The 25,206-nt window shown below is 47.3% G+C and overlaps 1 protein-coding gene across 3 annotated transcripts in view; it reads left to right on the plus strand.

Moving 5' to 3' along the window:
• The window catches only part of ECT2 (epithelial cell transforming 2), a 119,459-nt gene extending 94,702 nt beyond the window's left edge, over window positions 1-24,757 (plus strand). For all 3 annotated transcript variants that reach the window (XM_040428246.1, XM_040428245.1, XM_040428248.1), the window contains 3 exons: window positions 20,518-20,625; window positions 20,867-21,013; window positions 24,292-24,757. In XM_040428246.1, coding sequence (XP_040284180.1) covers window positions 20,518-20,625; window positions 20,867-21,013; window positions 24,292-24,372 — 336 coding nt within the window. In that variant the 3' untranslated portion in view covers window positions 24,373-24,757. The remainder of the gene's footprint in view (window positions 1-20,517; window positions 20,626-20,866; window positions 21,014-24,291) is intronic.
• The last annotated feature ends 449 nt before the right edge of the window (window positions 24,758-25,206 follow it).

Here is a 25,206-nt window from a genome sequence, read left to right on the forward strand (position 1 = left end):
GGGCAACCGACCGGCTCCAGGGTCTGATCTTTTCCCTCATAGATCCGAAATTTGTGGGTATAGCCTGTGGCCCTTTCACAGAGCTTATACAATTTGACCCCATACCGGGCACGCTTGCTTGGGATGTATTGTTTGAAGCCAAGGCGCCCGGTAAAATGTATTAGGGACTCGTCTACGCAGATGTTTTGCTCAGGGGTATACAAATCTGCAAATTTCAGGTTGAAATGGTCTATGAGGGGCCGAATTTTGTGGAGCCGGTCAAAAGCTGGGTGGCCTCTGGGACGGGAGGTGGTGTTGTCGCTAAAATGCAGAAAACGGAGGATGGTCTCAAATCGTGTCCTGGACATAGCAGCAGAGAACATGGGCATGTGATGAATTGGGTGCGTTGACCAATATGACCGCAATTCATGCTTTTTTGTCAGGCCCATGTTGAGGAGAAGGCCCAAAAAAATTTTAAGTTCGGAAACTTGGCCTGGTTTCCACCGGAAAGGCTGGGCATAATAGCTTCCCGGGTTTGCGGTTATAAATTGTGTGGCATACTGGTTGGTCTCTGCCACGACTAAGTCCAAGAGCTTCGCAGTTCAAGAACAGCTCAAAAAATCCCAGGGCCGAACCGATTTGAGCCGTCTCAACCCGAACTCCAGACTGGGCGGTGAAAGGGGGAACTACTGGTGCGGCTGAAGTTGGTGACTGCCAATCAGGATTTGCCAGCACCTCAGGGACTCTAGGGGCTCTACGGGCCTGTCTGTGCGGTGGCTGCGACGGGGTAACTAGTGCACGTGCCACCGTACCAGCTTCAACTGCCCTTCTGGTGCTCGCTACTTCACCAGGTTGTACGGCAGTGCTGGTACTAGGTCCAGGAAGGGCTGCGCTGCTGGTGTATGCCTCACCACGTGATCCGGCAGCGACAGCCCCACTCTGCTGCTCTTGAAGCGGATCCTGCGTAACCTGTGGTCTAGCGACATGGGGCCGGGTACGCCTGGTGCTGCCAGGGACCTCCACCTCCTCGTCCGAACTTTGGGTCAGAGAGCCACTGCTTTCCACAGGTTCATATTCTGACCCGCTAGATTCGTCAGATGAGGGTTCCCACTCCTCATCCGACTGGGTCAGAATCCTGTAGGCCTCTTCAGAAGAATACCCCCTGTTTGACATTTTGGACTACTAAATTTAGGGGTATTCCCTGAGACTACCCAAGAAAAAAAGCAAACCTGTCTTACAAAGGGGAGGCTAGCGAAGTACCGGAGGCCGCTGCGGTTGATAAAAAATATCAAAACTGATTTTTTTATCGCTGCAGTGCGTGTAAAATGAATGTGCAGTGATCAAAAAATATATATTTTTTGTCACTGCGGTGGGACGGGCGTGGGTGAACGCACGTGTGGGCGACCGATCAGGCCTGATCGGGCAAACACTGTGTTTTGGGTGGAGGGCGAGCTAAGGTGACACTAATACTATTATAGATCTGACCGTGATCAGTTTTGATCACTTACAGATACTATAAAAGTACAAATGCTGATTAGCGATACGCTAAACAGTGAATAAAAGTGACTGCGGTGCGGTGGGGTGGGCGCTAACTGACGCTAACTACCTAACCAAGGGGCCTAAACTATCCCTAAAACCTAACAGCCAATACCAGTGAAAAAAAAAAAGTGACAGTTTACACTGATCACTTTTTTTCCTTTCACTAGTGATTGACAGGGGCGATCAAAGGGGTGATCAAAGGGTTAATTGGGGTGCAGGTGGGTGATCTGGGGCTAAGGTGTAGTGTTGGTGTACTCACAGTTCAGTCTGCTCCTGTGCTGGATCCAACCGACGAAAAGGACCAGCACAGGAGCAGACAAGCCATATAACAGATCATATTTACTAATATGATCTGTTATATGACTTTGGATTGGATTTTTTGAAAATCGCCAGCCTGCCAGCCAATGATCGTTGCTGGCAGGCTGGTGACGAAATACTTCTTTTAATTTTGCCGGCCCGCGATGCGCATGCGCGGTCTGGCTTTGAGCGAAATCTCACGTCTCGCGAGATGACGCGTATATGCGTGACTCTGCGCAGCGCTGCCACCTCCGGAACGCAATCCTGCGTTAGGCGGTCCGGAGGTGGTTAAATGGGACATGGCATCTAAAACCAGTTTAGCAAAATCTTCCTTCCAAAAACCATACGGCGTTCCTTTCCTTCTGCGCCCCCTGCCATGCGCCCTTACATCAGTTTACGACCACATGTGGGGTGTTTCTGTAAACCGCAGAATCAGGGTAATAAATGTTGAGTTTTGTTTGTCTGTTAACCCTCAATGTGTTAAAGATTTTTTTTTTTTTTATAAAATGGAAAATCTGCCAAAAAAGTGAAATTTTGAAATTTCATCTCCATTTTCCTTTAATTCTTGTGGAACACCTAAAGGGTTAACAGTTTGTAAAATCAGTTTTGAGTAACTTGAGGGGTGTAGTTTCTACAATGGGGTCATTTATGGGGGGTTTCCACTATGTAAGCCCCACAAAGTGACTTCAGACCTGAACCTGATCCATAAAGTGGTTTTTGGAAATTTTCTTAAATTTTGAAGAATTGCTTCTAAACTTCTAAGCCTTCTAACGTCCTAAAAAAATAAAATGACATTTCCAAAACAATGCCAACATAAAGTAGACATATGGGAATTGTTAAGTAGTAAATATTTTATTAGGTATGACTTTCTGTTTTAGAATCAGAGAAATATAAATTTTGAAAATTGAGAATTTTTCAATTCTTTTTATAAATTTGGGATTTTTTCATAAATAAAGGTGAAATATATTGACTCAAATTTATGAAGTACAATATGTCACGAGGAAACAATATCAAAATGGCTTAGATAAATAAGTGTTCCAAAGCAATTACCACATAAAGTGACGCATGTCAGATTTGTAAATTTTGACCTGGACTCTGGGGCATCAATGACCCTTGGTCATGAAAGGGTTAAGTATGGTTTCCATTCATTTCCCCACTATTGAGGTCAGGCTTACTGGCCTATAGTTGCCCGATTCCTCCCTACTACCTTTTTTGTGAATGGGCACAACATTTGCTAATTTCCAATCTTCTGGGACGACTCCTGTTGCCAGTGATTGGTTAAATAAATCTGTTAATGGTTTTGCTAGTTCACCTCTGAGCTCTTTTAATAGCTTTGGGTGTATCCCATCAGGCCCCTGTGACTTATTTGTATTAATTTTAGACAGCTAACTTAGAACCTCTTCCTCTGTAAAGACACATGCATCAAAAGATTCATTAGTCTTCTTTCCTAACTGAGGTCCTTTCCCTTCATTTTCCTTTATCTTCTTCCATATACCTTCCTCCTTTTGTTTTTAATTTGGTAATTCCTTGTTTTAGTTTCCTTTTTTAATTTTATGTATCTGAAGAATGCCTTATCGCCTTTTTCCCCTGACTGAGCTAATTTCTCTTCTGCCTGTGCTTTAGAAGCTCTTATAACTTGTTTGGCCTCTCTCTGCCTAATCTTATAAATTTGCCTGTCATACGGTGTTAGGTGGATTATTACACTATCACTTAATGCGAAGGTATCATGTGCATGTCCCCTTTCCCTAGGCAGACTTCCTGTTTTCCTACTGGATTCAGTGCGGCCATGTGCCTGACTCCCTTCTGGGGGAATATGGTATGCCCTACTTCTCTGAAGTCGGTACTGGTTTTGGGCATCACCCCCTTCTTAGGCGGGCCTTTACACTGTTGCTGAATGCAGTATTTGCCAGGTGCATATCCCCCTTTTCTAGGTCGACTGCTTGCGTTCCATCGCATACTGTACTAGTCTTGTACATGACTCCCTTCCAGGCGGCATATTGCACTTCTGTAGATACTGTCGGGCTCTGTCGATGGCCCCCTTCCCAGAGTTAGTTTACAGTGGGTGAACATTCATGCGCGCTCTGTGCATTGTATGGGCCGTATATGCCTTGGGTTGGCATTCACTGCTTACAGGGCTGACCGTACGTATGTCCCCCTTCCTCCCACGACATACGTGTTTCTCTTGGGATACGATGCTAGCCGCACGCCTTACACTCCTCTCCGAAGAGATCATTCTGCTTCCACCTGGTCCGGACATGGTCTACTTGCTCTCTGCCTGCACCGAGCTAGGCGGTGCTCATTCTCAGGTTGGACAGTATTTCTCGCCCATATTCCTTGGGGGAAACGGGAAACCATGGGTATAGCTCTGCTCCCTAGGAGGCGTGACACTAATTGAAAGCTGTAAGCCCCTCCTCCATCAGCTATACCCTTCAGCCTGGAGAAGAGACTGCCAGTTTTTTGCTTAGTGTCCAAGGAGGCAAGACACCCCCTGCTTATGCAGGGTTGTTTTCCTATAATTTTTATTTTTGCGTTTTTTGTTGTTTTAATTCGATTTTTTTCTACTTACAGGGACAACAGAGGCGCATTAGACCCCTCTGTTTCTCCCGGGGTTGAGTTGCGCCAGTGCCGGTAATTCCGCACTGCCGCCTCCCCCACAGAAGACAAGGTGGACCAGGGCAGCCTCGCTCCCCTGCGTCCCGCCAGCTCAAGGGTCGCCCGCACGCCAAGTCCCTCCCCCGGCTTCCTGCCACTGCGGTGCCAGTAGCTGAAGGGGCGACCCTGCTGGATGGATTGAGGGCGAAGACAGCATATGGTGAGAGTGGCTGCTCCAGCCTCCCCTTCCTTTCCTCCCACCGCTGCTACATCCACCCCGACCCCCCCCCCCCCCATGGGCATATCGTACTGGCAACCGTACCGGGTATCATTTGGGGGGGGGACTTTATCTGGGCAAAATCCTTTATTTAGCGGCAGGGCACGAACTCTGCCTTCAGGGGACGGCTGTAGGCAGGAGGCAGTCTGCCACATCAGGCGCGGCGGGGGCCGTTTCTTGGCGCGAACGGCGCCATTTCATCTGGCCGGCACTCATCCACCTCGGGGGTTAAAATCATTTTGCCGCGGAGGACCGTCGCATGAAGACCCTTTCCAAGGGCATTTTTGCTGCCTCCGGTTCTGCCCTCAGACCGGTTTTTGCCTCTGCTTGGGCAGGTAAAGCAATCTCTGCTTGGGGTGCGCAGCTGGAACAGGAGTTGGACTCGGACGTCCCCATCCAGGACCTACGTTCCTTGGCCCAGCTTATTATTCTGGCCGGGAATTTTGTTTGTGAGGCCTCCCTTGATGCGGGAGCCCTTATTGCACGCTCCTCCGCCCTGGCGGTTTCCGTCAGGAGGGAGCTCTGGCTGAAGGTTTGGAAAGCGGACGCGGCCTCCAAACGTTCCTTGGCGGGGCTACCGTTTGCGGGTTCCCGCCTTTTCGGGGTCCGCCTAGACGAGCTTATTTCGGAGGCCACGGGTGGTAAAAGCACCCATCTTCCTCAACCCCAAGCCAGGGGCGCCCCCCGCGGACGCCCTGGTGCGTCTCGTTTTCGGTCCTCCCGCAGGACCTCTGGGGCTCCCCCCGCAGCTGCCACTTCGGCCCCTCCCCAGGATAAGCGTAGGAAGCCGTTTTTTCGGGCGCAGCCCTCCTGGCGCAGGCCGCAGGCTGCCCGCACACCCGCAGCAAAGCAGTCCTCTGCCTGAAGGCGCGCCCCCACCCACCCGGGTGGGGGGCCGGCTCCTCCTTTTCAGGGACATCTGGATGGCTCACGTCTCCGACACCTGGGCTCTCGAAATTGTTGCTGCTGCGTTCTCCGCGGCTGTTCAAGCCTTACTGGACAGGGGGGTGATTACCCCCGTTCCTCCAGAGGAAAGGTTCCAAGGGTTCTATTCGAACCTCTTTGTAGTTCCCAAGAAGGGAGGTTCGGTGCGGCCCATTTTGGACCTCAAAAAGCTCAACCGTTTTCTCCTCCTTCGACGGTTTCGGATGGAGTCCCTCCGTTCCGCGGTGGCTTCCCTGGAGCAGGGAGATTTCATGTCTTCCATCGATATACAGGATTCCTACCTCCATGTTCCGGTAGCCCGGTGTCACCATCGCTTCCTCCGATTCGCCATGGGGGACCTCCACTTCCAGTTTGTCGCCCTTCCCTTTGGACTGGCAACAGCCCCCCGGGTGTTCACCAAGGTCCTGGCCCCGGTTTTGGCCTTACTCCGTTCCAGGGGTGTTTTTCTGCTACCGTACTTGGACGATATCCTCATCAAGGCTCCGTCCCTTTCCCAAGCGGTTGCCAGCGTGGATCTCACTCTAGAGACTCTGGCGAGATTCGGTTGGGTCATCAACTTCCCCAAGTCCTCCCTTCCTCCCGCCAGACAACTGGTCTTCCTGGGAATGCTTTTAGACACGGAAGCGGCGGAGGTACGTCTTCCCTCGGAAAAACGACTGATCCTCCGTCGGGCGATTCGGGGTCTCCTTCTCCACCGTCGACCGTCCTTCCGCTTCTGCATGCGGGTCTTGGGGCAGATGGTTGCCTGCTTCGAGGCGATCCCATTTGCGCAGTTTCACTCCCGCCCTCTCCAACCGGCGATCCTCTCCTCCTGGGACAAATCGCCGGAGTCTCTGGATCATCCCTTCCATCTTTCGCCTCCGGTGCGGTCATCTCTCCGCTGGTGGTTGCAGTCCCCTCTTCTGGGCAGGTCTTTTCTGCCGCTCAACTGGTTGGTGGTTACAACCGATGCCAGTCTCTTGGGCTGGGGAGGCGTGTTTCCTCCCCGATCCATCCAGGGCATTTGGTCTCCATCGGAGTCCAAACTCTCGATCAATGTCCTGGAGCTGAGAGCGGCCCTTCTGTCTCTGCGACACTGGACTCATCTGCTGAAGGGTCATCCAGTTCGTGTGCAATCGGACAACACCACGGCCGTGGCGTACATAAACCACCAGGGGGGCACTCGCAGCGTTGCAGCAATGCGGGAGGTCACCAGCATTCTCCGTTGGGCGGAAGCCCACGTCCCGGCCCTATCTGCAATTTTTATTCCAGGGGTGGACAATTGGGCGGCGGACTTCCTCAGTCGCACCACCGTCGACCCCGGCGAGTGGTCTCTTCACCCAGAGGTGTTCGAGGCCATTTGCCTTCGTTGGGGCATACCGGACGTGGACCTCATGGCCTCCAAATTCAATCACAAGGTCCCCGCCTATCTGTCCAGGGCCAGGGATCCGGGAGCCTGCGGAGCCGACGCCCTCGTTCTTCCTTGGCAAGGCTTCGCGCGTCCATACATATTCCCTCCCATCCCACTCCTGCCCAAGGTCCTTCGGAAGATCGCGGCGGAAGGCGTCTCGGTGATTCTGGTCGCTCCGGACTGGCCCCGCCGGTCTTGGTATGCCGACCTCATGCTGCTCCTGGCAGACGCGCCCCGGCCGCTGCCCGCCAGGGAAGATCTTCTCTCTCAGGGACCAATCTTCCACCCGCGTTTAAGGTCCCTACGTTTGACGGCGTGGTTGTTGAGACCACCGTCCTGACACGTAGGGGTTTTTCTGCGGACGTCGTCCGCACCATGATCCGCGCCCGTAAGCCGTCCTCTTCTAGGATCTATTATAGGACCTGGAGGACCTATTTGGGGTTCTGTGCCGATCTGGGGATTCCTCCGCTCCGCTTTTCTCTCCCCACCGTTTTGTCCTTCCTGCAGAGCGGACTTGCCCAAGGTCTGGGCCTTAGTTCTTTGAAGGGTCAGGTGTCTGCGCTGTCCATTTTGTTTCAGCGCCCACTGGCCCCCCTTGGTCCTGTCAAGACCTTCCTTCAGGGCGTGGCTCACGCGGTTCCCCCGTACCGCCCTCCGGTACCGCCCTGGGACCTGAACCTGGTTCTCTCAGCGCTCCAGGCTTCTCCTTTCGAGCCTCTGCGGACGGTTTCCTTGCGACTTCTGTCCTGCAAGGTTATTTTCCTTGTAGCCGTCACCTCTCTTCGGAGGGTGTCCGAATTGGCTGCACTCTCCTATCTGGAACCTTTCCTAGTGTTCCACCAGGACAAGGTAGTTCTTCGTCCGGTCCCTTCCTTCCTTCCTAAGGTGGTCTCCGCCTTTCATCTGAACGAGGACATCGTTCTCCCCTCTTTGTGTCCTTCCCCTTCCCACCCGCGGGAGAGGAAGCTTCATCGCCTGGACGTTGTCAGGGCGCTCAAGGTTTACCTGGAGGTAACCAGCTCTTTCAGGCGTACTGACTCGCTCTTTGTGGTTCCGGAGGGGTCGCGCAGAGGGATGGCGGCATCCAAAGTTGCTATCGCCCGTTTTGTCAAGATGGCTGTTACTGAGGCTTATCTCGCCATGGGCAAGGTTCCGCCCCTCGGTGTTACCGCTCACTCCACTAGAGCGGTCGGGGCTTCCTGGGCTCAGAGGAATCGGGCTTCTACGGAGCAGATTTGCAAGGCGGCCACTTGGTCCTCCTTGCACACCTTCACCAAGTTCTACAGGGTGCATACTCATGCGTCGGCTGACGCTGCTTTAGGCCGTCTGGTGTTGCAGGCAGCAGTTGATTGATGCCTCTGGTGTTGGTCTAGTTTGTTCTGGTCCCTCCCTTCTGGGACTGCTCTGGAACGTCCCATGGTTTCCTGTGTCCCCCAAGGAATATGGGCGAGAAAAGGAGACTTTTGTATTACTTACCAGTAAAGTCTCTTTCTCGCTCTTCCTTGGGGGACACAGCACCCGCCCTTCATTTGGGTTACAGTTGTGGTTCCGGCTTGGTTGCCCCCGTTGGGGCTCGACAGTTCTTTTTTCCGGTTGGTGGTTATCTTTCACTACTTGGACACGCAACTGGCAGTCTCTTCTCCAGGCTGAAGGGTATAGCTGATGGAGGAGGGGCTTACAGCTTTCACTTAGTGTCACGCCTCCTAGGGAGCAGAGCTATACCCATGGTTTCCTGTGTCCCCCAAGGAAGAGCGAGAAAGAGACTTTACTGGTAAGTAATACAAAAGTCTCCTTTTTGCGGTTCCGCTTGTTGCAGTATCCACCATGCTCGTTGGCCCTTCCACCCGTGGAGTGTTCATGGCTCCTGGATGCATACCCATTTCGTCCTACTGCTGCTTTGCTTCCCTGCGCAAGCGTCTTATGGACGAGAGGGCTGTCTGCAGCGCCCTTCGAATTCTACGTTGGCTCTGGCGGGACTACGGTTCTCTCACCTACTACCATTCCCTCCTCTTCGGATGTGGTGTGGTATGAGTCCTTCCTATGGGCGCCCTCTGCACTTTAGTGCCGCTCTTATGCCAGGTCCGGGAGACCTCCACTTTGGGTTCTTCAGGGTGTTTTCCTTCTGCGAGGCGGTGAGTCAGGTGACATAGAGTATCGGGTGTTCTGCCTTTGAGCTGTCCTACTCTGACTACCCTGTTACCCACTCCTCCTTTCGATTGGAGGGGGTTATGCCGGCGTCTGCCTTGACTGCTTCTTCTCGCCGACTCTGTTTTATCTCCTGCTCAGGGCATATCCCTCCGATGTGGCTTCTGCCCTGGTCAGGCTTCAGAGGCTGTTTCCTTTACAGCCCTCTCCTCGGGAGAGTATGGTTGTTGACTTGGATGGTTCCGGAGTTCCTGTTGTGACCTCGGACCGTCTCCCTCGCTCACGCTAGCTGTACTGGCCGTGTGCCCACTTACCGTGCCTACCGCGTTCTGTCCTCACGCTTAGGTGACAGATTGCGTTTTTCCGTTCTAGGCGGGGGTCCTGCTTTAAACTTACCTTCTCGGTAAGTTGACCCCCAGGCTTGAATCTGGGTCTCTACAGTGGTAACAGTAGCGCTTCCGGCACTTACCTTCTATTCCTTGCCATATTGGCCCTTAACTGGTAGGCCATAGTCTCTCACTCCCTGTAATGGTAATTCCGTTCGCTCGGTTCTGAGGTAGTGATAGTGCCCTCAATTTTACCTTATCAGTCTCGAGGTTAGTTGTCTCTGCCTTACCTGCTGTTTTTTGTTCCACGACTACTATCTTCCTGTTGTACTGGGGGTAGCCGCATTGCGTTCTACAGCAAGGCCATCTTCATCCCTTCCTGCTGTTGTCCCTGCTTGAGGACTACTCTTCAGTCAATAATTGTCCTTAAATCTCCCTCACAGGAATGGAAGAACCCCTTCCTCCGGTGGCACCATCGACATGGACTTTAGCCTGTCTTGTCCTGGCATCTGACGGCTACTGGACGGACCCCTTCGGTTCCTTTTGTCTGCTCTTCTGCTACCCCACTCCGGGTGGCTACGGGACGCAGTTGCTCATGGCCGATGGACCAGCTTTGCCGGACTCTTCCGCCCGTGCTACTGGTCTGCGCCTGATCACATTGTTTTTTTTCTCGCTTGCCTAGGCGATTTCCAGCGGGCACGCTGGTTTTCGCTCTCGGCCGTGCTTCGTCCAGGATCTATTATCGGACTTGGAGATCTTACCTGCGGTTCTGTGGAAAGCGGGGCGTTCCCCCACTCTGCCTTTCTCTCCCCACGGTTCGGTCCTTTCTCTAGTCGGGACTGGGACTCTGTTCCTTGAAGGGTCAAGTGTCGGCGCTATCCATCCTCCCTCTCGGACCTGTCATTGGTTTCTCTGTACCGTCCCCCGGTACCGCCCTGGGAACAAAATATTGTGCTCTCGGCGCTCCAATCTCCCCCCTTCGAGCCATTACAGAAGATCTCTCTACGCCTTCTGTCCTGTAGGTCCTGTTCCTTGTGGCCATCATGTCTCTCAGACGGGTGTCTGAATTAGCGGCTCTTTTTCTTGTTCCGAGCCTTTCTGTCCTTCCCCACGACAAGGCTGTTCTCCATCCTGTCCCTTCCTTTCTTCTGACGGTGGTATCTGCCTTTCTTCTCGACGAGGCCATCGTCCTCCCCTCCTCTTCCCACCCCTGGGAACGGACACTGCGCTGCTTGGACGTTGTTCGGGCCTTGAAGATTTACTTGGAGACCACCGGCTCCTTTCGGCGCTCGGACTCTTTTTGTGGTAACGGAAAGTCTGTGCATAGGGTTGCTGGCCTCAAGGTGACTTTCGCCCGCTTCATCAATTGGCTATTGCTGAGGTTACCGCACCAGGGGCAAGGTTCTGCCTTTCGGTGTCGCCGCTCATTCCACCAGAGTGGTCGGTGCCTCTAGGGCCCAGAGACATCGGGCTTCGGCCGGACATTTGTGCCCGGCGGCCACTGGTCTTTCTTGTATGCCTTTACCAAGTTCTACAGGATGCATACTCATGCATCGGCGGATGCTGCCTTGGGCCGCCTGGTTTTTGCAGGCGGCGGTTCCTTGATGCATACGGGTGCTTCGCCTTGGAGCTGTGGTCCCTCCCCTCTTGGACTGCTCTCGGACGTCCCAAGGTCTCCTGTGTCCCCCAAGGAAGAGCGAGAAAGCGATTTTACTGGCAAGTTATACCAAAATCTAGTTTTTTCTTATTGTCCTCATCTAAAACTTAGGTGCGTCTTATAGGGCGAAAATGCGGTAAATTTACGTTCCTGTTCACTGTCAGTTCATTGGGCTGTCTTATCAGCGTTTGTACACTTACAAAAGGAACGCTGTACACCGAGATGTTGGGTAGTGAGGAGGACGACCTACAGGACTCTAAGCCTAGAATGACCAAACAGTAAAGTAATCATCATTTATGCAGAATCCCTTTGATAAGAATCCCGGTAATATGCTCAGCTCCTCCTGCTCTATAATGTGTTGCCTGTCATCAAACTATGTTAAATGTGAGTTTTTTCCCTTTTTTAGCTACCTTTTTGTGTGTGTGTGTGTGTGTGTGTGTGTGTGTGTGTGTATATCTATCTATACACACACACATGTGATAGATAGATAGATAGATATACACATATACACATACACATACACATACACATACACATACACACACACACACACACACACACACACACACACACACACACACACACACACACAGTTGGGCAGCACAGCTGTATCACCGGTACAGGCGGAGTGCCAGTGGCTGTGGAGGCGATCCCCCTCCAAACAATAGGCTGAAGAAATTCCACGGCACATCCAGGGCGTAAAATAGTAGAAAAACTTTATTCACCAGACCCGCAACGTTTCTATCCGCTTCCTGGGATCTCTTTTAACCTTTTCCCAATCACCGCACAACTACATATGTCGACAGTAGGGACATTAACCCCTTCCTGACCAGCGCCAAACTATTACGGCCCTCTTATCGGGCCGGTGCAGCAGCTGCCCCCGCCCAATCAGCTGCAGGGGACCGGCTTGGCCATTTTTGTCACCGTAAATCACAAAACGCCAAGCTGATCTATCAAAAGCTGATCTATCCAGAGGATAGATCATCAGTTAAATGAAAGTGCAGAACCCCTTTAACAAAAAATTCCCATCCCAAAAGGCCCAACTCTAGATATGATCAGGGGTAGAGGGACCAGAGTGGCCAAGGAACACCTCAATGCAAGTTTTGCTTCGTCAGAAGGCTAACATGCATTCCACCATTTAAACACCATTAGGCGCCAAAGATGATTAGAAAAAACAGGTGGTAACTATATGGCACATACCACCGGGTAATGCACGTCACGTCACCGCAGGACCGCCAACCTCACCAGCCTGCATATACCACGTTCAGTTGCCTGGAAACACAATAAAACTAAAACAAACCGAGGCCATATCAAATCTAAATAGAAACTCCCCCGATCATCCAACAGGTCAGCAGCTGCATGGAGTTTGTATGCTCCAACTGTTTTTGCTACACACATATTGCTCTAAGGGCTCATTCAGACGGCCGTATGCTATCCGCAAAAATGCGGATCCGTTTTTTTGCGGATTAGATGCTGACCCATTCACTTCTATGGGGCCCTTTTCTATTCCACAGTTCCGCAAAAAAAATGAAACATGTCCTATACTTGTCCGTGAAAATCAGGACATGGCCCCATTGAAGTCTATGGGTCCGCAAAAATACTGAATGCTATCCGTTTTTTTGCAGATCCGTTTTTTTGCGGATCCGCAAAAAAAGGATAGCATTCAGTATTTTTGCGGACAGCATACGGCCGTCTGAATGAGCCCTAACTCAAAAACTCATCGATCAATTTCTACTAAACTTGGTATACATATCACTTACTATCTGGTAAAGAATACTGTGGAGGTAACATGTCGGTACACAATGAGTTTGTCTGTCTATTCTTTATGCGCGACCAAACTTCACCAAATTTGGAACATGGGTACATCAGGTGTCCGGGAAAGTTTTAGACCTCAGCTCTCTAGGATGTACCGTTCCTGAGATGTCCCTTATCAGCCAATAGAAGCTCACAGACCCTTAGTCTCCACATACACACAGCTTTACTCCAGGTTTCCACAACAACCCAGCCATTTTTCTTCACTGCTGTAGGTCCGCTTTAGGCTAGGGCTACATGACGACATGTGTGGTGCGACAATAAGGGGCACGACACACAGGACACAACTACACTGCTACATGTGTCGCGTGACATTGATGTCACGCAATAATTTTTGTAATGATAGTCTATGGTGTTGCACTGCGACGTGTGACATGCTGTGACTGCGATGCAACAGTCTCAGAAAAATCCATCTAGGATGGATTTTTTGCAACTGTCGTGTCGCAGCATGTCACATGTTGCAGTGCAACACCATAGACTATCAATATAAAAATTTAGACAAAATGTTGCGCGATACATGTCGTCGTGTAGCCCTAGCATTAAAGGGACAGGGCCCTGTGGAGGTCACTGTTAAAGGGGCGTTCACTGTGGATGTTACTGTTAAGGGGCAAGGGCCACTATTAAAGGGGCAACTGCTGTGGAGGTCACTGTTAAGGCAGCAGGGTACTGTGAGGTCACTGTTAAGGGGCGGGGGTACTGTGGAGGTTACTGTTAAGGGGGCGGGCCCCTGAGGAGGTCCACTGTCAAGGGAGTCGGGTGCTTTGAAACTCGCTGTTAAAGGGGCCGGTTGCTGTGAAGGTCAAAGTTAAAGGGATGGGCTGCTGTGGAGGTCCCATTTTAAAGTGGCGGGGTCAGTGTTAAGGGATGGGAGACTGTGGAGTTGACTGTTAAAAGGACGGGGTGCTGTTATGGGGGATATTGTCAAAATCTTTTAACAAAACACAAACATTAAATGAAATAGATGAAATATTCCTGTGCGAAGCTGGGTCCTTCTTACTTGTATTAGTATTTATATTTGGTACTAGCAGAAGTATATAATGTTTGGCAGTAGCAAGATGCCTCAAGGATGTCAAATGAGAAACCACAATATCGCCACCGTATATACGTGGTGGACCTGATAACCTACATCCCCAATCTGAATACTAATACAAAAGTGTGCAAATCCTAATAACTATTTAAGTGACAGTACAAAATTAATTACAGTTAAATATGCAATTAAAGTGGTAGTGCAATATCCATTACAATTAGGTATATAGTGTAATCCTTGAAGTAAGTGCAAAAATACAAATCAATAAACGTGATTCAATATAATAAAATGATTAAATATCATGAAAAATATAAATTCATATCAGTCCTAAGAAACACACAAAAATCTATATGGTTAGTGTCATTTAACTGCTCCAAATCCAGACTGATGTTCTAAAAGACCTCCACTGTTTTTGTTGATCCAAATAATTCTTTTACTCTGAGGTTTTAATTAAGTGGATACTAAATAGATGTACATATTAGTATACTGGAGTTCCAGATGTCCAGATATTTCGGCCTCAAAAAGAAAGTTTCACTAGGCAAAATATATCAAAATTCCAAAAGGATAAAACTAAAATAAAAATACAATATAATATAAAATATAACACATGAAAAAAACGCTTAAAAAAAAAAAGATTTGAAGCTGAGAGCTTCATTTAGCCCTTGAGGTGCCACTGTATTGAGCAATACCATCCACCTTGTTTGTTTCATTTTGGAGGAGGCACTTAGTGTCTCCTCCTCTTATCCCCAGTCTCACCCGGTCAATCCCTCTAAAGAAGATCCCCTTTAGGTTGCTATTGTGGGCCTCCCTGAAGTGTTTGATAATAGGCTTCAGTTTTTTCAATTTGTCAAGATTGGGAATTCTCCCTTCCGCTTTGATATCCCGTATATGTTCCAAGACTCTAATCTTTAGGGTTCTAGTTGTCATCCCTATATAGATGAGGCCACATGGGCATTCTACGTAGTAAACAACTGCCTCTGTGCTACAGGAGATGTAATGCACTATATGAAGTTCTCTATCCCTCTGTGTGACTTCAAAAAGGTCTCAGATCTAATCCTATAGCAGCAAGCAGAACAACCGCCACATGGAAAGGAGCCCCATTTCGTGCCCTTGTCACGCAAAAGACCACCATTTCCGGGAGCCACATAGTGGCTCCTTGTCACAATATCCCTCAGATTTCTAGATCTCTTCCAAGTGATTAGAGGCTCTTTAGAAATCTGTCCTCTCAAATCTCTATCAGTTTTCAGAACTTGTCAATGCTTTTTGAGAATTAGCTGTAATTGTCTCCATAGAGTATTAAAACTTGTAATAAATCTTGGATGGCTGTCACACTTTTTTTTTCTGTTTGGGTCCACTTAATGTCACCGGCGATGGCGCTGATTGCTGACCTTAACCCCTCATATCTCGTGTTCAAATGTGACCACGACATCGGGTGAAAATCCCGGGAGCACACTCTCCTGAGGCTTGATCAGCTTCTCCATGCAGCAGTCAGTGGAGCAGTTGGCTGAAATTGAAAGCCCTGGTCTTCCTGAAAAAACCAGTGCATTCGGAGTTGTAGTTCCTATGATGCCCTGTAAGTGGCAGGGCTCCATAAGAACATGGCAATAGAGCACTGAATTGCTTTACCAATTCATTGCAATCTATAGAGAAGCAATTTTAATGATTGCTTCTTAACGGGGTTTTGCAGTTTGTTTAAACTGATGATCTATCCTCTGGATAGATCATCAGCATCTGATCGACGAGGCTCCGACACCCGGAACCCCTGCCGATCAGCTGTTTGAGAAGGCACCACGGCCTTCTCACTGTTTACCGCTGGCCCAGTGACGTCACCACTAGTATCAACTTGCCTGGGCGCGGCTAATCTCTGTTCACTTGAATGGAGCTTATCCCCGCCCTGGCAAGTTGATACTAGTCGTGACGTCACTGAGCCAGCGGTAAACGGCGAGAAGGCCGCGGCGCTGCCTTCTCAAACATCTGATCGACGGGGGTCCGGGTGTCGGATCCCTGTTGATCAGAAGCTGATGATCTATCCAGAGGATAGATCATCAGTTTAAACAAACTGCAGAACCCCTTTAAGTCTGTATTACACTGCTCGATTTTTATTAATTTTTGGCAGACAATTGCTAACGAGCGTTCCCTAGCTAACGCTAGTTAACGATCTGGCAGTGTAATACTGCTGCCGATTGCCTGTTGAACAAGCATTAAATGGAGCCATTAGAAAATACAACTTGTCCCTAAATAAACAAGCTATCATACAGCTATGTGAATGGAAAAATAAGTTATGGCTCTGGGAAGGCTTGGAGTGAAAAATGGAAAAGCAAAACCAGAAAATTCCACTTGCCTACCTGACTCCTAATGAGTGAGCACAGCGCCCCTTGCACTTCCCTTCTTGCTGACAGTAGGTTTCACGTTGCAATAATTCCGAATACAGTAAAAAGCCTTTGTAGGAAGTTGGAGTCATAAGCAATTACTTTGGGGCACCGTACACGCCTGTAGGCACAGTATTATTGCTGTGTTCACCTCCGAGGTTGTACTGAGCTTTAATAGGCACCAGTACATGAACTTTATGGGCTCATTGACATTAACACCAAACTCAAGTACATCTGTGTGAGTGTGCTAGAACGTCAATATTCCAACAATATAACATTGGTATGTTCTGTAATAGAAATCTGCTCTGCATACATTGTATTCGGTCCTTAGAGTTATACATATTCTGCACCAGCTGTGACTAGAAATTGTGCTTTCAGACTTTTAGCCTCGATTTGTAAGAGTTTCCTGAAACAGTAGGTTGGCCTTTTAACTTCTAAATCTTGCACGTACTAGTGGAAGCTGGCACAAAAACGGAGATCAATTTTCATTATGCAGTATTGCCCACAGTGCCCCGAGGTGTGGATGGGTAGTAAGTCATTTTGAATGTACACAGCTGACCCACCTAGGGAAGGAACAATCTATGCTAGAGGGGCAGCAGCATTTCTTTTGAAAGCCACCCATAAGTGTCTGTCCGGTTTATGAAATGTAATAACTGTGATACTGCTGGACGTGATGCGCTTTTTTTTTTTTTTTTTTTTTTTTTTTTTTTTTAACACCAGGTTGAAAATGGTAAAGATTAGAAAAAGGAAACATGGATAAAGTCTAGTAAGAGCAGAGAATCAAAGGACATACTCACTCACAACAGATTCTGTGTACAGTGCATAGTGAACAGAGAGATGTCGCTCTAACTGACCATAGCTTCAAGCCTATTACCTGTATGGCGTGGTTGTGCTGCAGTTAAAATTTGAGTATTTTATAGATTTTACACGATTAAGGACGAACTTAAAAGGGTGTTCTTTATTTATATTGATGACCTATACTCGGGATAGGTCATGAATATCAGGTCTCTGTGGGGCTGACTCCCAGCAGCCCCACCAATCAGCGGCTGTACGAGCCTTCTCCATGGTTTGCCTGCCCACTGTCGCAATCACAGTGGTGAGCAGTGTCATTACGCCTGAGCTGTCCCATTCACTGCAAGTGAATACTACAGAGCAGTCCCATTCAAGTGAACAGGATGTAATTACACCTGCTCACCGCTGCAGTGTGTATGTATGTATATATATCTATCTCATATACTCAACCCCTTTTAAAAGGGTTTTTCAAGTTTTTTTTATACTGCTCGATGGGGAACCAACACCCAGGCTCCACCAATCGGCTGTTTTGAAAAGGCATTGGCGCTTTACACTGTATAGCAGCTGTTTGGTATTGTGCTCAGCCCCATTTACTTGAATGAGACTGAGCTGCTCCTGGGCCACGTGATGCATGAATGTGTCGTCACTTGGCCTAGGAAAAGCAGAGAGAAGGCTGCGAGTGCTTTCTCAAACAGCTGATCGGCAGAGGTGGCGGACTCCCCACCAATCAGTATAAAAATCTCTGAAAACCGCTTTTGATGCGTTGTTGTGTTGCAGATCTTTACAGTGAAAAGCCGCTATAGTCGGCTTTCTGAAGTGCACAGTTGTGGAATACCTGGTTTAAGGCTCTTTCACACTTGCGTTCTTTTCTTCCGGCATAGAGTTCCGTCGTCGGGGCTCTATGCCGGAAGAATCCTGATCAGTTTTATCCTAATGCATTCTGAATGGAGAGAAATCCGTTCAGGATGCATCAGGATGTCTTCAGTTCCGGACCGGAACGTTTTTTGACCGGAAAAAATACTGCAGCATGCTGCGCTTTTTGCTCCGGCCAAAAATCCTGAACACTTGCCGCAAGGCCGGATCCGGAATTAATGCCCATTGAAAGGCATTAATCCGGATCCGGCCTTAAGCTAAACGTCGTTTCGGCGCATTACCGGATCCGACGTTTAGCTTTTTCTGAATGGTTACCATGGCTGCCAAGACGCTAAAGTCCTGGCAGCCATGGTAAAGTGTAGTGGGGAGCGGAGGAGCAGTATACTTACCGTCCGTGCGGCTCCCCGGGCGCTCCAGAGTGACGTCAGGGCGCCCCACGCGCATGGGTGACGTGATCGCATGGACACGTCATCCATGCGCATGGGGCGCTCTGACGTCATTCTGGAGCGCCCCGGGAGCCGCACGGACAGTAAGTATACCGCTCCTCCGCTCCCCACTACTACTATGGCAACCAGGACTTTAATAGCGTCCTGGGTGCCATAGTAACACTGAACGCATTTTGAAGACGGATCCGTCTTCAAATGCTTTCAGTTCACTTACGTTTTTCCGGATCCGGCGGGCACCTCCGGCAAATGGAGTGCACGACGGATCCGGACAACGCAAGTGTGAAAGAGGCCTAAGATACCAGCTTTGGTTCTCCAGCCGATGTAAGACTAGAAATACCAGCATTCCTGTCATGGTTTGTTGTATTGAGTAGTTTTACTACAGCTGTAAATCTTCAGGTCGCAGAGCACTGATCTCTGGTATTGCATTGCTTGGGTGGTAATATAGGTAAAAATCGGTAAATATAACTTCTTCCACATGCATAGATGTGGGCACAGACTTGCTATGACCTCTTTGGAATATACAGAATGTGCACATAAGTTACTGTGCGGGGGAAAAATTCAATAAAGGGGTTGTCCTATCTGGTTAATATGACCTATTACATTTCAAGGGGTCCCATGTTCAAGGCCTCGCTCTGAGCCATAGTGGAAAGCTGTTGCAAAGAGCATCTTTAGACCTGAATAGACACCGTGTAATACTACATGAACCCAGCAGATGCGGGGTAAACGAGCAGCCGCATGGTGCTGATCGCCAAGGGTTAAAGAAGCCATCTTGAGATGGGATAACCTCTTTAATCCTGATACAAATATGAAGTGTATTGTAATATATGTCCAGTGCAGGGCTCAATCTCTTACCGCTCAGACCCTGAGGAGTGACAGCTGTTTTAACCACTTCTGTCTCCTCTATTGTAGCTTACAGAACAGAGCTGCCTCTATTGGACATGGCAATTATGTTGTTGCCAAGTCAACCCTGGCATGGCGGATCTGCCAGGGTTTAGTAACCTGCAGAGCTGTTGTGGGGCGGTCAAAACTGGACCTTCTATGGATGCCCCAATTACAGTTTCTAATCCTTTTTGGTATTCTGCAGTTTTAAAAAAGTGAATGTCCCCCAGAGGGACAAGTCCTCATTTTTGTTTACAGACTGAAATAAAATACAGAGCCATTCTAATGGGAGTATTTTTTTACTTTTTGTGTACATCAGTTTTCTGGCATACAAGTCACAAATGTTTGCTCAAACAGCACTTTGCACCAAAACGTGCAACTTTTTTGTGTTTTTTCTCCAGAAAACTGGCATAAATGTTAGTGAAATCTTTGCCAGCTCTTTGAAAGCTTTGAAAACTGATGTGAAATCTACTTGGGAAAAATAAAAATAGGCCGAAATGTAAACTCCTTGTGTGCACCAAATCTATGGTTGCATTCAAACCATATGTAGTTTGCCTTCCTCAAAATATGGATACCGTCCGTATTTTGCGGACCAGTTGACTTCAGTGGCTCTGTGGACCGCATTTGCGTCAAGAATAGGACATGTTCATCTCAGGCGGAAAGCATACTGAAGACCTTCTTAGGCTGCATTCGCACGTCCGTGCTGTGTTGCTGACCCACAAATTGCAGATCCGCAACAGACCCACCCGGCACCCCTATAGAAATACCTATTCTTGTCCGCAGCTGGGACATGCTCTATCTTTTTGCGGAGCTGCGGACCCAAAGATCAGGGCCGTGCACCGCAAATGCGGACAGCACACTGTGTGCTGTCCGCATCCATTCCGTCCCCATAGAGAATGAATGGGTCCGCATGCGGAACGGATGCGGACCCATTTTGCGGACGTGTGAATGCAGCCTTACTGTGAAAGAAATGAATCTGTTTGTTGATCCTGCCTGTGGTTTTCTTCTGCAGTTTTCTAGACTTCCACATGATGGCAGTATAGATTTGAGAATAACGTTTAATGTTATTCACTATCTTTTATCAGTGGCGCTTGTAAAATTGACTTTTGTTTCTGACACTTCTTTTTCCAATCACAATTTCTGTATTTGCATGATTTTTTTTTTTTTTACAGGAAAATTTGATTTATACTACTGATCCCGATTCATTAGAAGTGAACACAAAAGATGTGGATAGTACATTGAGCAGAGCATCCCGAGCTATAAAGAAAACTTCCAAGAAAGTAAGTAAATTTATTTCCTTGCTCCTCACGAATTGTAATCTCATTGTTCATGTGTTCAGATTTTTTTTAAAAATTGTCCAGCTTAAAATCTTGACTTTGATTTAACGAAGCACCTTTTACACCCTTCATTGTGGAAACGATGTACTTGTATAAGCATTTTCTTGTAGTGTCCATTTTACAATTTTTGTCTTTTTTTTTTTTTTAACGTTTCTAGTGATCTTTTTATGTATCTAATTTCTAGGTTACAAGAGCATTTTCTTTCTCGAAAACACCCAGGAGAGCCCTGCAGAGGGCGCTGATGGCACATAATACTCCTGATGCAAGGAGCCCTGGTCCAAGCACGGAGGGATTTGCAAGCAGTCGCATGCCAAGTACCACCTCTCTAGCAGTACGTAAAGCATATTCCCCTTCTGTGGTTCCTCCTTACAGCTGTCATTATACCAGTCCTTTTTAGTAGTGATCACTTCATAAGCTCCTCCACTGGTTCAGCAGCTTTATAATTCGACATGGTTTTCAGTATGAACGGCATTGCAGGTAATTGTGTCTTGCTTCGTAAGCCCTTAGGAGCTAGCACCAAGATGACAAAACATATCTATTGCTTATAAATGTACAAATACCTTCTTGCTGACATTATATGAAGGTGTTGGTAATGCCCTGGAAATGTAGTGTGCTCCTCCCTAATTTAATTTATTCTTTCTAAAATTTGCAGTATTGCACATCAGTATGCAGTATTAACACTGCCAAGTAGAACGATGTAGAGGCAGATTATATATATATATATATATATATATATATATATATATATATATATATATATATATATATATATATATATATTTTAATCCAGATTAGATATGTACAGTTAAAAGGGTTTTTCCAGTATTGTTATACTGATGACCTTACTGAGTGCTGATCATCGGGGGTTCCGCTTGTCGGAACTTCCACTGATCAGATACTGATGACCTATCCTGAAGATGGGTCATCCGCATTAAGAACTTGGAAAGCCCCTTTAAGTAAAGGGGTGTTCTATCCTCGGTGTATGCCAGGATATGTCATAACATCAAGATCGGTGGGGATCTGAAGGCTGCAACCCCTCACAAAGCCAACAACTACTGTATCCCTGCACTGCTTGTGGCCAGGAACGCTGCCTGGAATGAAAAAACGTGTCATTTGTGGTTCTGGCAGTCAGATCACCACCCATCAAGTAAAGGCATGTTCTAGCAATAGATTTTCACATAAAAAAAAAAAATAGTAATTCTTGTTGATCCAGAGGAAGATGAAATCCCAGAGGCTGATTAGCCATTGTACTTGGAAATCTATCGGTGCCTAATGTTTTGGGTAGTTTTCTATTGCCATTTAAAAAGCTAGGTCACTGGAATGGTCTGAGGGACTTCCAAATCCCATTATGTTTCATCCATCCCTTGTAGATTTTTTAGGGTGTTTTTTCCCTCTCCACTGGGCTTTTTGGTAGGGTTATATGTTTGAATAGCCAGTATCCTCCCTCCTGTCTTAATGCTTGATTCATTCCTGTTTATAGATTACACGTTCCTCCTCCACATTCAACTTAAATGGACCAGATAAACACACTACTGTTCATCGATCTAATTCCCTTGATGGGAGTCCCAGGTCTTGTGGTATATTGGGTTCTATATCTCGCTCTTTGAAAGGAGAAGAAAGCCAGTCTACCCCTCACTTATATCCTACTAGTCAGCTGAGTGAAAGAAATGTTCCCAAAATTGTTACTACAGAATATAACGAACAGAATAACCAGGGCACAGAGTCTTTGTGCAGCAAGAAGTCTAGGATAATTCATTTGGGGCCCACGCTGTGAACCACCCATGTGAGCTCCATAGATTGTATGTGTCACAACTGTCACTATTGTCACTTCATCTGAGAACTGGGGATAACCTGTCCATCATTGGGGATTGAAGACACTTTAAGACACAATTTTGTTTTTAGTCTTTCTTTCCAAGGATTTTAAAAACTTTTAGTTGAATATGTTCTACTGCTACTTTGCTGCACCTTGCTTAGGGCTGTAGAAAACATGGCCCGTGTGTCTGCCGCATTTCTGGGACCGACTGCGACTGACCTAAACTGACTGCATCATAGTGTTTGATGTAATCAGTTCCGATCTGATTGCAGTTCTTTTGTATTGTACTCGCGTCATGTACATTACAATGGACCCACAATTTGTTGGGGACTAACTGTATCATATAACACTATGATGCGTTCAGTTTGGGTCAGGGGAGCCTTGGTTGGTTCAAGAGATGCGACCGACACATGGACTGTGTTTCCTGGACCAAGCACACTTGTGTACATCAGTCATTATAGTCTACTTGTGGCCTTACAATTCTAGACTGGCATGTCTTGTGTTTCACTTTCTAAAACTATTTTCTTCCTTTGTTAGTGAATGGGAACCTTGTTACGTTCATAAACGGGAAACCTGTCCCAACCTAGTCCTACTTTCACACAATTGGGAAATCGTTTGAGCGAAACACAATAACACATCTCTTTTTGTCCTGATCTCCAGAATGAGATTTTTTTCCTGCTCTGATAACACAGCTAAGGGATTTCTTACAGCTACCAGTAAGGAGTCTGAATCCCTTCTACGAAGCAACCTTGCATGACACTCTTTAGTACATGGAAGTTGTAACAGACTTCCAATAAATGTGCTTGTTTGTCTACAGTAGTGTACACAGGGTGTGAGGTATTATCCGTAATGGCCAGCAGCTTATTAAGTGTCTCTTTTTCTGCCATGACCTCCAGTTTGACTCCGACCACTGAGACAGCCTTCTTTATCAGTTTGTGGAGTGCACTCATGTTGATGCTATTGCCCCAGCATACCGCAGTGTCAAAAATAACACTAGTCAGACCAATAGCATGTCCAGAGGAGTTTTGTAGACCTTACAAACATCTGTTTTCTCAAGTAGTACAACCGCTTCTGACCTTTCTTGAACACAGCACTGGTATTAGTACTCCAGTACAATTGGTCATCCAAGTCTACTCCCAGGTACTTATACGTGCTAACTACTTCTAATCCCATGGTGTCCCGAGTTCTTTTCCTGGGAGCACTGCGCTCCCTGGGCCTGAACGGCTCCCCTCGCCAAGAACGAGGTAGCCGTTCTATTGATCACACATTCAGTCCTCCTGTGGGGATAAAAAGAATTGTAAAGTAAAAAAAAATATAAAGTTTAGAAATATTGAACAAATAAAATGTTTAACTCCAAATCCACCCCCAGTGCATTTCTACTCAGATCATGTGACACTTTGCATACCTTATTCAACTAATTATGTGACTTTGATTGGACCAGACCTTATTTAGGGCTCTCACAGCAAAGTGGTGACTTCATATGCCCTCAAAACTTTTAAATTTTTATTACTTTTCTAACCCCTTCATGACATAAGACATCTTGTTCTAAGATTTAGATCCGGAGTCAGGACAGGTACCGGATTAAAATTTGTTTTGGAGAAAAGCAAATCATTTGAATAAAAACTTGGAAAGAAAGCTAAATCCCCACCACGGTCACATCTGCACAGATTGGATCTCTGTCTGGTTTCACTGGTCTTTCTTTAGAACGACTTCATTATCCCTGTCGGTGCACTTCTTCTTGGCATATTGTGGTGCTTGTTTTGTGCTGATCCTAAGTATTTTCTTTGCCCTTGCAGCATGTCCATTCTCCTTCCATGGTGAACCTGTTTGAAAGGAAGTACCATACCTTCAGTCGTTCGACAACTCATCTCATCTGAGGAATGAAAACTATCTGTATTGGTATAACAGACGAAAGCAGCTGGCTGTTCTTAAAGACTGTTCCTTCCCATATGGTACTTCACAGTAGCACTTCAAATGAAGACAAAGACGTGATTTTGAAATATTTCAAATAATGTGCTCTACCCAAGTGCAAGGCAAAGGCTTGATTTGTGTAAATGGCAAAGCTGGACAGTGCTTGTCATAGTGTCTGTGCATTATAAATGTTTGTGTGGCCAGAACTACTAGTAAGTCATGTATCTACATTGCGATGGCTCATCTTCATCTCTGTTTAGATGAGTTTATATATCATGAGGATATTGTGATGGTCGAGTTTTGTATATAACATTCCACAGTTTCTACAGGATGATTACCTACTGGAAGATATATGTATTGCAGGCAAATGTCATGTAAGCGCCTCCTGCTCTATATAACATGCTGCATTTTGCAGTGTCCGGTCCTCTGTAAATGCTATAAGCAGGTCTTCTCAGGTGTCCTGAGCAGGAATGCTGCAACTGGGGGACCGTTCATGTGACGTAGGGAAGGTATATGACATCTCTTAACTTTCACACCGGTCTGTGTACAATGTGGACATGCTGGGGTCTTGAAATGGAAGAGATGACATTTTTAAACGCTGTCCCTGTACCAAAGAAATGTCAGGTTTAAGACACTACATACAATTGGTTTTTTTCTCAGGATATGTTCTCCAATGAATGTACTGAGGAGCTGTTTTTATGTAGGAATTCTTCCAAATATCTGCAGCAAATAGAATATTTTCCCCCACTCTTTTGTTGGCTATAGTCTTTTTTTTAAGTGTTTTTTCTTTAGAGAATGTG

This window comes from Bufo bufo, chromosome 4 (genome assembly GCF_905171765.1).
Source record: "Bufo bufo chromosome 4, aBufBuf1.1, whole genome shotgun sequence".
Lineage (NCBI taxonomy): Eukaryota > Metazoa > Chordata > Amphibia > Anura > Bufonidae > Bufo > Bufo bufo.